The sequence below is a fragment of the Nanorana parkeri genome, unplaced genomic scaffold (assembly GCF_000935625.1).
Source record: "Nanorana parkeri isolate BGI_ZX_2015 unplaced genomic scaffold, ASM93562v1 scaffold1737, whole genome shotgun sequence".
Taxonomy (NCBI): domain Eukaryota; kingdom Metazoa; phylum Chordata; class Amphibia; order Anura; family Dicroglossidae; genus Nanorana; species Nanorana parkeri.
In genome coordinates this window covers 174,845-187,294 of record NW_017308005.1, presented here as the reverse complement: position 1 = coordinate 187,294, position 12,450 = coordinate 174,845, and the positions used below count along the sequence as shown (strand labels likewise).

General features: G+C 45.6%; 1 protein-coding gene across 1 annotated transcript in view; it reads right to left on the bottom strand.

The window, feature by feature from the left end:
- LOC108799480 (protein unc-13 homolog B-like) overlaps nucleotides 1-12,450 on the bottom strand; it is a gene marked incomplete at its 5' end in the record, with an annotated part of 285,160 nt that overhangs the window by 107,237 nt on the left and 165,473 nt on the right. The window contains 4 exons of the mRNA XM_018571343.1: nucleotides 208-435; nucleotides 4,288-4,507; nucleotides 5,961-6,035; nucleotides 10,964-11,042. Of these exons, the coding sequence (XP_018426845.1) occupies nucleotides 208-435; nucleotides 4,288-4,507; nucleotides 5,961-6,035; nucleotides 10,964-11,042 (602 nt within the window). The remainder of the gene's footprint in view (nucleotides 1-207; nucleotides 436-4,287; nucleotides 4,508-5,960; nucleotides 6,036-10,963; nucleotides 11,043-12,450) is intronic.

Here is a 12,450-nt window from a genome sequence, read left to right as displayed (position 1 = left end):
TTGTTCTGTTATAATCTTCTACCCGATCATATTCTGGAATAAATTTGTATCGTGGCACTTGTGTGGCACTTCAATCTCAGATCCTTCTAGTAGCAATAAGCATGCAGCAGAGGTTCTCATCCTTCCAATCTCTATTGACCAACACCTGCACAGCTTTTGGGCGGAGATTGACCTTTACCGATAAGCTCCGCCCAGTAGTAAACTCACCGGTGATGGTGATCTTGGCTGACCACTTTGAGGTGCCGTCCAGCACGCTCTGCTTCACAGTCTTCATCTGCTGGGCGTGGATCACTTTGGTGACGGTGAACACGTCCCGGATCAGGTCGAATATCTCTGGCTTGTTCCTCTCCCGGATCTTCATGCGATCCTTCATGGCCATGATGATGTTCTGCGTGCGGTCCTCCGCCCCATGCTTTGAGCTCTTCTCTGCCGCTCCTGCAGTCAAGACAGAAAGCACAGGTCATGTCACATGGGCTCTGGTCATGTCAGCTGGTGGGATGCCCACAGTCATGGGGCCTCTGCATGTCCACTGCAACCAATGGACGGGGGACACCAGGGGAAGGGGTGCTGACCAGAAAACCAAACTGCACTGGGGGGAATTTATCAAAACTGGTGCAGACAGTGCATGGCAATCTGGAGCAGATGTGCATGGCAACCAATCAGCTTCTCTCTTCCATTTTCAAAGCTTAACTGAACAAACTGAAGAGAGAAGCTGATTGGTTGCCATGCACAGCTTCTCCAGTTTTGATAAATCCCTCCCTCTGTGTATAATGGGTAGATAAGGTCATGATTATAGATGGGGGTCTGGTCTCCTGTTATAGGAGTCATCAGGGGATGTTATATTGCCATAGTTGGATTTGGTGAAACCATACACTGGAAGGTCTATAGATGCTTTGAATGCTGTTAGGTTTTTGGCGTGTTGCTGTTCCTTTAAATTGTAGGGAAAAAAACAAACAATCAATCAATACATCTCTGCAATCCATGCACATCCCCCATGTTTTATCACTTTAAGAGCGTTGCAAGTAAGAACGACCACTGTAGAATCTTCCAGGACTTCTGCAACCAAGCCTTGGTGGAATCTGAGGTATGCTTGGGATCACTGTCCCGTTGGAAGGTCCAATGACGCCCAAGCTTCCGCTTACCTGCCGCCCGGCTTCATGATTGCCCGGGAATCCGGCTCCATGCTAGCGGAAGTACCGGTATCAGTACTCGGTATTGGCGTGTACCGAAAGATAAATATCAGTACCCGTACTCAATACCGAAAAACCGGTATCGGTGCATCCCTACAAATTATATAAATCTATTTTGTGTGCACCAAACCCAGATATTTCCTTGCAAAGTAGTAATGATATCCTCACTGGGCTGTACATAGCTGAGCAGAGGTGTGGAAAGGACCCAGCAGGCCCCACCCACTACAAGAAGGGGCGAAGAGAAGACCAGTCACCCTGCTCAAGGAGAGCAAGAAGCAGTGATCGGTCATTATTACAGGAGGGGGCGGAGACAAGACCAGTCACCCTGCACAAGGAGAGAGAGAGAGCAGCAGTGAGCGGTCTTTATTACAGGAGGGGGCGGAGACAAGACCAGTCACCCTGCACAAGGAGAGAGAGAGAGCAGCAGTGAGCGGTCTTTATTACAGGAGGGGGCGGAGACAAGACCAGTCACCCTGCACAAGGAGAGAGAGAGAGCAGCAGTGAGCGGTCTTTATTACAGGAGGGGGCGGAGACAAGACCAGTCACCCTGCACAAGGAGACAGAGCAGCAGTGACTTTATTACAGGAAGCTTCAAGTCTCACACAGGATTACTGTCTAGATCTGGAAGAAATACACAAAGCTCACCAAGATTCAGGAATGATACACATGACTCTTGTATGAGGACAATGTTTGCAGATCCCGGGGTTAAGCTTTAAATAAATTGAGTTTGGCGGATGATGTTATGTGTACACATAGTTGGCCCGAGGAGAAGAGAGCTGTGATTAGCTCTGAGGGTGGAGGCAGAGCACAGAGGAAATGATACTCTGTACGCCCAGACATAACCAGCGGCTGGTAGGTGGCAGACAGCGCCTGGAAGACACTGAGCCGGCAATCCTTCCAGGTGATGATTTGATGTGCAAAAGCCTTCATAAGACACAGTTTGAGAGACAAGCACAGCCTGGAGTCAAAGCTGTGACTTATACTGCACGTGTGGATGTGGAATGGCACCAGGAGGACATCTGACGAGCCTCAGCAATGTTATGTGCGACAACCCTTGAGACCCCGGGGGGCAAGACAAGCATTCTGTTGTCACCAGGAGAAGCATACATGTGAAAGTACACCTACCAAGGATGGCTTTGCTGATCTCCTCCTCCTGAGAATTCTTGATGCCTGGCTGCCTATGGCTTCCATACTTTGTGACCAGAACAAGCACACAGGTCAGGAATGTCAGGTTGGATCAGCATGACAGCCAGGGAATGAGTATTTCAGATGGAGAGGTCAGCCATGCAGCATACGTATCTCTAACTGGAGCAAAGGATGCTGGAGGGAAAGAGGACCGGTCGCCAAGAACAACCAGATATAAAATTTAATTTAAAGTATAATTAAATAAATCTGTTCTCTGTGCTTTTCAGATTTCTCTGCTCTAAATCTTCTAATAGGGAGAAGGGCTGACAGACAGAAGCTGCTCTATAAGTTGCAATGATGATGCAATTATCATCAGTATGTAAGAAGCAGCCATTATGTGCTCTCAAGAGAGCCGGCAACAGTGGCGAAGTATCTCCTGGTACACTGGTGGGCCACTGTCTGCAGCCTAAGGGTCCGCGTGGCAAAATGAGAGTCTGACCCTTAAAGCACGGCCTCCAGGAAAGAACATTCCAATCAGTTATAACAGATGCTGTCTGCTGCAATGTCTTATTTTTTTCTCTATTCATGTGGCCAGTGCCTTACCCTAAAGTGTGTGACACCATGTTCTGAGCTGGAAATAATTTCATTTAAAAAGTACCATTTATTTCTAACCAGGACACACGGCGTACTATACAGGCTCCAAAAAAACACAATTGAAGTACAATGGATGTGCAGTACGTCCTGTCCTACTGCCCTCGGCTGCCCCTAAGCTTCACCGGAAATTTCCAACTGTTAGAATGACAGCCGGGAGTTTCTGCGTAAATAGAGAAGCTGTAGAAGCTGCTGTCAAAAAAATGGACAGTCTGGCACATTGTTTATAAACATTGATCAGAGGGAGAGAGAGATACAAAGTAACATTGTTTATAAACATTGATCAGAGGGGGATAGAGAGATACAAAGTAACATTGTGTATAAACATTGATCAGAGGGAGATAGAGAGATACAAAGTAACATTGTTTATAAACATTGATCAGAGGGGCATAGAGAGATACAAAGTAACATTGTGTATAAACATTGATCAGAGGGAGATAGAGAGATACAAAGTAACATTGTTTATAAACATTGATCAGAGGGAGATAGAGAGATACAAAGTAACATTGTTTATAAACATTGATCAGAGGGAGATAGAGAGATACAAAGTAACATTGTTTATAAACATTGATCAGAGGGAGATAGAGAGATACAATGTAACACTGTTTATAAACATTGATCAGAGGGAGATAGAGAGATACATGTACAGATCAACGCTCAACTCTGCGAGCTGCAGGTTGATGAAACAGAGGAAATTGAAAAATAAACACTGTTACTTTGTACCTCTCGATCTGATGTCTGAACAATGTTACTTTATATCTCTCGCTTGAACTAAGTACTGTTATCCGTAGTGTAGAAGACTTCTGTCAGACTTTCCCCCCCCCCCCCTATTTGGTCTTTCTGTATATTTAACAGCTACCGCCAGAACAGGAAGTGAGGGGAAATCTCTCCAGGGACAATATAGATATCAATAAAAATCTATTTCTAATAATTTTAAATTATATTAAAATTAAGAAAGATGTCTGACGTTGGGCTTAAACTTTACCTACTGTAAAATGCCTGATCAGTGTTTGCTATGTACAGTGCATGAAACAGGACACGGCTTCAGATGCAGATATGAGAGGTTGCAAATTCTATATTATAACTTCCTGAATCATACCTGAACTCTGTGTGCCTAATTACCTCACAGACCCCCCCCAGGTGTCTGTATATAAACCTCAGAGAGACCTCAGATTATATTTATGCGCACTCTTGATCTCAATCTTCTCTATCGGTACTTGAAGAGATGGTGTGCAGGGGACGATAGGAATTCACATTCAGGAGGATTACCGGTAAAGCATAGTTTAAAAATGATTGTAATTTTTTCCCCAAAACAACTTACTCTGCAGGCAGTCGGCATTCAGCAAGTCTTGGCACTTCTCGTGACATTTGACCCCGCACTCGCTGCAGCGCATCCCCTGCCGCGCAATCCCCCACAGCAGACCCTCGCACTCATAGCAATAGGTGGGGGTGGTGGCGGTCCAGATCTCGAAGTTGTGGGGCGTCGTGCAGGAAATGGGGTAGATTAAGGCTTGCAGGGTTTTCCTGTACACATGTGACTTCTGAAACACATGAAAAACCCCATGGAGGGGTGTTATAACAATACATTACATAACATAGGACTGACCGCAGCTATAATTGTCCAGCTATAATTCATACGAACATTGGCTGGTTTCAGGTAAGGGATTCCTCTGTTCAGTACAGGTCTGCTCCGTAAACACTGAGCCAGTGAAAGAGTGGCAAACCACTAAATACATATAGGTGAGCGGTTTAACCTGTACATGTGTCCATTCAGTCCTGAGACTTACTCAGCTCTGCCACACAGCAGGACATGGACAGTGAAAGGAGATGCAGTAGACCCACAAGCTCATCTCTGCTGCTTTGCTTTCTCCTTCTATCAGCATGCTCCTTGCACTGCAGTACATCGGACTGGCTGCTTGTACCTCTCCCAATCTAAGCTCTACTGTACAGGGACTACAAGAGGTCAGATTAAGGTACTTGCACTGCTTGTAAAAAGCTAATGCTATATTAATGAATGCCGAGATACATTCATGTGTGCCTCTTATGGAGTTCAGTTTTAATCTATCTATTAAAAAAGCAAAAAACTGATTGCTCCCTGACTGGAGATATAACTATCCAACAACATGTAATAGAATATTATACAGCAGCGGTTCCCAACCTGTGCAACCTCATTTGTCCTTGGACATTAAGTGGCGACCCAAGTCGCACTGCACTGGAACGCACGGCATTGCGGTACCGTGCGTTCTGGTGCGGGGGTTTTATCTGTGGGCGGGAGGTGCGTTTGGGGTGCCATTCAAATTTATGGCAACGTAGCACACCTTCCCCACCAGAACGCGTAGTAAGTGCGCTGGCGTGGTACAGTACGATGATTGCACAGGACTGTTCGATTAACACACTGTACTAGTGTGAACGGCCCCTAAAAAATACTGACTGACACACAACCACAGACACAATCGCTCACACACACGCCAAAGAATTCTTTAATTTTTTTTTTCTTTTTAGGATCCACCCAGTCTCCCTACCTTATGAGAGTGGATGGGGTCCAGTGCTGGGCTGCTGTGCGGTGACGGAGCTCCATCCATACATTGCTTGTAGAACTCCCTTGCGCAGCCTGTAGAGGTGCCGGAAGCCAGAATGTGATGTCACTCTACAGGGCACGTGAGGGAGCTGTAAGCAATGCAAGTATGGATGGAGCTCCCTCGTAACCATAGCTCCAGCCCACCCTACCTCAAGCTGACACTCGGCGCCAGGCAGCATATCCTGAATGGCTGCTCAGCGCGAGAACTGATATTGCTGCGCCATGGGAAGGCCGAGGAGCCTCTCACCTAGGAAAGTGGAAGGCATGCGGCGACCCACTGAAAATGGGGACGCGACCCACACTTGGGTCACGACCCACCAGGTTGAGTACCAAGGTTATACAGTATACGACATTATGTACAGTATGTGCAACATGTATACACAGAGAAGATAATGTGCTCTGGAAATGGAGCTCACCAGGTCTTCGTCCTTGAGGGAAGTGCGAGTGGCCATCGAGGAGGTGATGCCGACCTTGCGGGACTGGACCAGGGACTGCGAAGAGAATACAAAGTTGATACAATTACTTTCCCATACGTTATTAAAAGGCTTCCTAGCTAGATACTTCAAAAGGCAAAAAACAGCCACAGCTAAATGATAACGGCAAATAAAAAGCAAAGGGAATCTCAGATTGTGATCTGCAGAGGACGGCTAAAACAAAAAATAGGCACCATAACCGATCATAAATTGGTCAACCTCACCAAAGCATGCTGCTTGTGCCATGTATCAGAGTCTTAGTGGCCAGAAAAGCATTTAATATTTGGCAACTGACAGGTTGCGGGGTTTAGTATCAGAAGGGGCAGGGCTGATTTTAAGCTAAAAATTTAGGCTGTGTGCAGTCTGGACCTAGAACCCAGGATCCTCCCCAGGGCACAAGGAACTGATCTGAAGACAAGCATAGGAACTGCAAGGTGTCTACTTCCATAGCAATGTCAGGGCTTTCACCCTGGTGGACATGACAGGTACACTTTAAAACGCATCATGAAGGATATCACTAGAGTGCACTTAGGGAGACTTATCTTAATATTAAAAATGGAAGCTCCACTGGAATTGGAGAATTAAAGGGTTATTCCATGATAACTTAGGGCGTAATCATGGAAGGAAACATCACAAACTTCCTGGACCTCTTGATGACTTCAAACCTCTACCCATCTGCATTGCCATTCTGAATGGTTCCCCTGTTCCCGTTTTGCTTTTATTGCTAAGGAGTCATTGTCCCAGAATGTGACAATTCTAAATGGAATCCCCCATCTTGCTTTGCTGGTTCAGTAGCTGGGACAACCTGTAAAGATGTCGTTCCAATTATGCTTGCCGTAGACCTTGCTGGCCTGTTATGGGCCTTCTGGAATGTATCTCACCTCCAGCTCTAGAGTGATATGTTCTTTATAATTCTGGTTGGGATCTTTGATCCATTTAATCAAGGGTGACGCTCTAGGAACCGCCGCCGAGTTTTCCTTTTTAATTATTTATTGAGCTTTCCTTGACCTTTGGAGACCGTGATTAATGAATTATTCAAAACCGAGAGAACTTGAGGGAACAAATCTATTACAACTTATTATAATCATTTCCCGTATTAATTTCCCGCTACGTTAATAAGTGTGCGCTCCTGAAAATGAAATAATGAATAACGGATTTATTGTAAAAGGATTATGATGGCAGAGCTGGTGGAGTCCCGAAGGAATACAAGGAGCCGGAAGGGGGCATTCAAAAACCAGCGTATAAAACTGAAATCTCAGTGTTGGGTTGACTAAACGCCTGGCAATGGTCAAATGTCATCTCCTGCAGATCACGTGGGGAATCCTTAGCGTTGGGTTTGTATATGGTGAGGCTAAATCAATAAATTAATATATATAGAAGGCCAAAATAATATTTCCAACAAAAACTGCCAAGGTAGATAACTATGCAGAATGCTACATAAGGGCAAACTTAAATTGTCATATATGACCAGGGATGGCCGGTGAAGGGTCATTACCCTACGAGTGTTGGTAGAAATACATCGGCGGACACCCTGGTATACATGTGCAGGTGAGGCAAGCGGGTGCTACTAAAAAAAAAAAGGGAAACATTGTGACTGAATGTGGGAGTCATCCACATTCAGTACCCCATCACTGAGTCTAATGAACCTATAGAAGATACTGCAATGTTACCAGCCAACATAAAAAGCTGCCCACACCTATCTGGGTTCAAGGATGGCTAACTGCAGGTGGTTACCAAAATGTGCTTGAAAGGGAACAATTCAGGCAAGCAACTGATCATGATCGACTTTGGTCCTGACCCGAGTCAAATACCAGTAAATACTTCTTGTGTGACCTACATGTCTCTCCATGATTAAGCTTTCAGAAGCATCTGCACACAAAATGTTGGATTACCAACAATTTTGGCACCGAACGCAGCCATACAGTGTTTTTAATCAACCCGATGCATTCAACAACGAGGCCCAACAGTGAGTTACTCATTTCCCCATAGAGACTTGTGATCATGCTTCTGCAGGACCTGTTCATACCCTGAACCAAAACCGGAATACAACAGCTTCAGGCAAGGCAGGAAACAGCATTTGCAGAATGGGCTAGGTGAGAGAGTTGGGCTTCCAGTCTTGCCCTGACACAACTAAACTTCCAGTTCTGGACCTCCATCCTCAAACATCTTAATCAGTTAACACTTTTTGGGAACAACATGAAGTGGTAGTGGATTGAAAAGCAGGCTGACAAACCTCAAAAGTCTCGGACAAAAAATTTAGAAAGGGATGAACATGTAGATTGGTGGCACTGAGGAAAGTATTCACAAACTGTCCACCTTCCCTACTGATTTCATCATGGAGGACCACTCCTGAAAACTGCACACGTTCTGCAATTCCATGAAGTAGGGGGAGGTGGATGTGGACACTTTACTTGGGAATTACAATGGTGAAGGTTTTAGTATTAAGGCACCTTTAAGGCCTATACTAGACCTGTGCACATCTGTAGCATTGCAGAGCTAGGAAACAAAGCTGTAGGGGAGTTGGGTATGAGAGGCTCAAGTGTCCTTCAACACCTCAGAACATCGTTGTGATATCCAACTCTTCAACATTCCACCATCTGCACAAATGCTATATACGAAGTGTGCATTCCTTGGCTGAGGCAGAAGGTGGAACTAAGGCCAGCAGGTTAGAACTAAAGCAACCTCGTGAAGAACAAATACCACCAGCAGGATCAGACAGCCAACAACTGATCTGTATCTCTCAACAGGACGTTCATCCTTTCAACCCCACTCAGAACTGACCAGGTTGCTTTCTCAAGTTGATCTGTGCTATACCAGACTCATCACCAAACCAACATGAGCTCTCTAATCGGAAGGATGCAAAAAAGCAGTAAACACTTTACAGTCCATTAAATCAGTGATGTAGAATAGGGTAAAAAAAAAAAAACATTTTTTTTTTGGAGGGGAGGAGCCGAGAAGTAAACTACTAAATCATGGAATCTGATTGTTGCTGCTACAGGTGGGGTGCAGCCACTTACCATTGCCTGTTAATAGGAGGGTCGGCATATAAAAGAATTGCAATAGGTTAATTCAACAAGAAACAGCTCAGGAGGTTGGTTACCAAAAATATCTCAAGGGATTTTAAATGATAAAAAGATAATTTAAAAAAAAAAATGGTCCACACATTACCTGTAAGAGGCTTACCAAGAGAGTTTCACATATAATTCAGTAAAATTCCCAAAACTTCAACCCAAACTTACGGGTTTTTTTGAAAGATCGGAGAAGAGTTAGAAGTTCTGTTTGCATTGAGAGATTTTTTCATCAATTTCAGTCATCACTCAGGAAGTGGAGATGAATCTCCCCAGTAAGGACACAATAAAAACCTAAAATGGTCCAAAACCTAAGAAAAAACTGGCTATGGGGTTTGCTTTTTACCACCAAAAAGACTGGTTTACCGAATATTACAATTCGGAAGAGGGTTGGTTGACCTCTCAACAAATGTATTAGCCAGAAGGTTCCTAGTCCTCATCTGGTGAACAACATTCATGGAGCAGCTGTATGTTTGTATTCTGTATACTAAACTCCTTATACAAATAGCTCTGCTTACCAAAGCCTGTCCCGTCAGCATGCTGCAGAGAAGCACCCTGGCTTTCAGTAGGGATGCACCGATACTAGTATCGTTGCTGAGTATTTGGGCGAGTACTCATACTCGCCCAAATGCTCCGATGCCTAGCCCCATACTTCCGGTATCAGGAAGCCTGTGCTGCAGGTCATTACACGCTGCCCGGCTTCTTGATTGGCTGGGAACTTGTGACGCGAGAGCACGGCATCCCGGGCCAATCAGGAAGCCGAGCAGCGTGTAATGACGCACTGCCCGGCTTCCTGATTTGTTGGAAGCTAGCCAATCAGGAAGCCAGGCGCCGAGTAATGACTGATTTGTCGGGAAGCCGGCTTCATGCTCCTTCATCACCTCATGACGAGGGAACATGGAGCCGGCTTCACGGCCAATCAGGAAGCCGGGTGCTACGTCATTACACAGTGCCCGGCTTCCTGATTGGCCACAAAGCAGGCTCCATGCTTTCTCTGCACCTAGTGAGGAGAAGCATTGGGACGGCTTCCCTGCTAATCGGGAAGCCGGGTGGCGAGTCTTGACACGCTGCCCAGCTAATGAAGAAACCAGGTGGCGAGTCATTACACGCCGCCTGGCTTCCTGAATGGGACTTCCGGTACTCGGTATCGGCAAGTACCGAAACAAAATATCGGTACTCGTACTCGACACAGAAATACCGGCATCGGTGCATCCCTACAAACCGTGGTCCCTCAGCAATGGTCTGACACGCCCCTGCCAATTCAAAGCTCCAATAAGCAAAACTCTTGCTTCCTGTTGATTGGCGAGCTCTATTGATGACATGACAGGAGCGTCAGACCTCAGCAGAGAGACCACTTTCACTGTAATGAATGCAACCGATTTTGCCCCAGCAGACATTTTAGGATAAGATATCAGTAGAGAAAGGTAGTGGCCCCGGTAAGAGTGGCCCCGGTAAGACAGAGTCTCTGACCCAATACCCCAGAAAAACTGAGATTTGAGGTAAAGGGGTAGCATTTAAAAAAAAATATTCCAAGCCATCTGAGGTGTCTACAGGAGCCGAGACATGAAGGAAGAGTTGGGAACACCTCTTCTGTATCAGTCAGAGACACAATAGGTCAGGGAAAAAAGATAAACCATATTAACAGCCCAGAGCTACCTTACCAGGGCCGTGGCTTCTCCTCCCCACAGCTCCTATAATCTTTATTTATACATACATGGCGGATGGAAGTTCTGTGCGGACGGCTTTACATGTCTCCTAGCTCAACTTTCCCAATCACCAACAATGGAAGGTGGAAGAAGTGCTCAATCTTTATTTTAAAGATATAAAGAAATGAAGGATTACATGTTAAACGTATGGAGAAAAATACACTGGACTCACCAAATCACTGACCAACGGGATCGGCTTCTTCTTGCGAAGATCCGGCATGCTGTCAATGCCAAACAAGCCGCCACCAGGACTGAAAACACGGACAGATATGAAAGAATAAAAACATTAAGGACCATACTACGGAAAATGGTTTTTGATAATCAATATTATAGTGTGTGACTGGGGTGAGGATGTTAAGAATGTAAGCTCCTCTGGTACAGAGGTTGATGTAACTGGCTCTCTGTACAACACTATGGTATATGCCAGAGCTATATAAATGTATAATAATAGTGTGCGACTGTGGGTGGACATTAGAGTGTAAGCTCCTCTGTACAGAGACTGATGTGACTGTGGGGGAGGGGGCATTAGAGTGTAAGCTCCTCTGTACAGAGACTGATGTGACTGGGGGGGAGGGGACATTAGAGTGTAAGCTCCTCTGTACAGAGACTGATGTGTAGTGATCTAGCGGGAGGATGGGGGGGGGGGACATTAGAGTGTGAGCTCCTCTGTACAGAAAAAAAGAACATTAATAAAACATTGCGGGTCTCAGCGCAGTACGCTGGAGGTATAGAAATGACTTCGTATTACATTATCATTAACAATAGAAGAATTGTGACTGCGGCGGGGATATAACACAGCAATGAAGGGAGGACACGAAGGGTTAATGTTCGATGTAATACTCTGTATATACTGTATGTATAATGTATCTCATCGCTCAGAAGAACATGCTACAGAATATAATTATAACAACAATGTGACTGATGATAAGGTGAAGTGGAGGAGCTCTGGAGCCGGGAAGACACGGATGATCTTTGTAAAGCAGCGAGGAACATCAGCGCTATAAAAGTTTTGCCAATGACATTCTGTGTATAAGCCGGGGTGTGAGGTCTGTGAAGGGAAGTGAAGAAAAGGTGAAGCGCGGCTATTCAGCATTCAAGGATAAAGCCGCGTAGAGAGCGTTGGAGTCATGCAGGCGCCTGGTAATAGATTCATGACATAATATCAGATTTTATTCCCCTCTTCATCATCTCCGTCTCATTATTCTCTTCATGGCAGAGGAGGGAACAGCGGACTAGAAACGCGTCAAATCAGGGACTATACGAGTGAGAAGAATGGAATTCCTGCAAGAACAACAATGTTTTGGAGTTGGGCTTTAAAGCGACACGGCTCTGCCACAATGAATCCTCGGAAATATTTGTATATCACCCCTTTGTAGCTTTACTGACTATAGTGAGCCTGATGCTTAAGTTGCCAGAGGTCACCTGATGTCAAAGTCTTTGCCGTGTCTGCTTCCCAGCTCAGAGAACGTCTTACAGTGGGGGAGCCCCAAATTGTCTGTGTTCAGGTCTACTTTTCAAATGATGAGCGCAATGAGATCTACCGACAAAAATAAACACCTGCCGCGCTCTCTCCCTGGCTGTCGCTCCTCTCTCCCTCCTGGCCGTCTCCCGACCCCAGCCAGCTCTCCCTCCTGGCCATCTCCTGACCCCAGCCAGCCT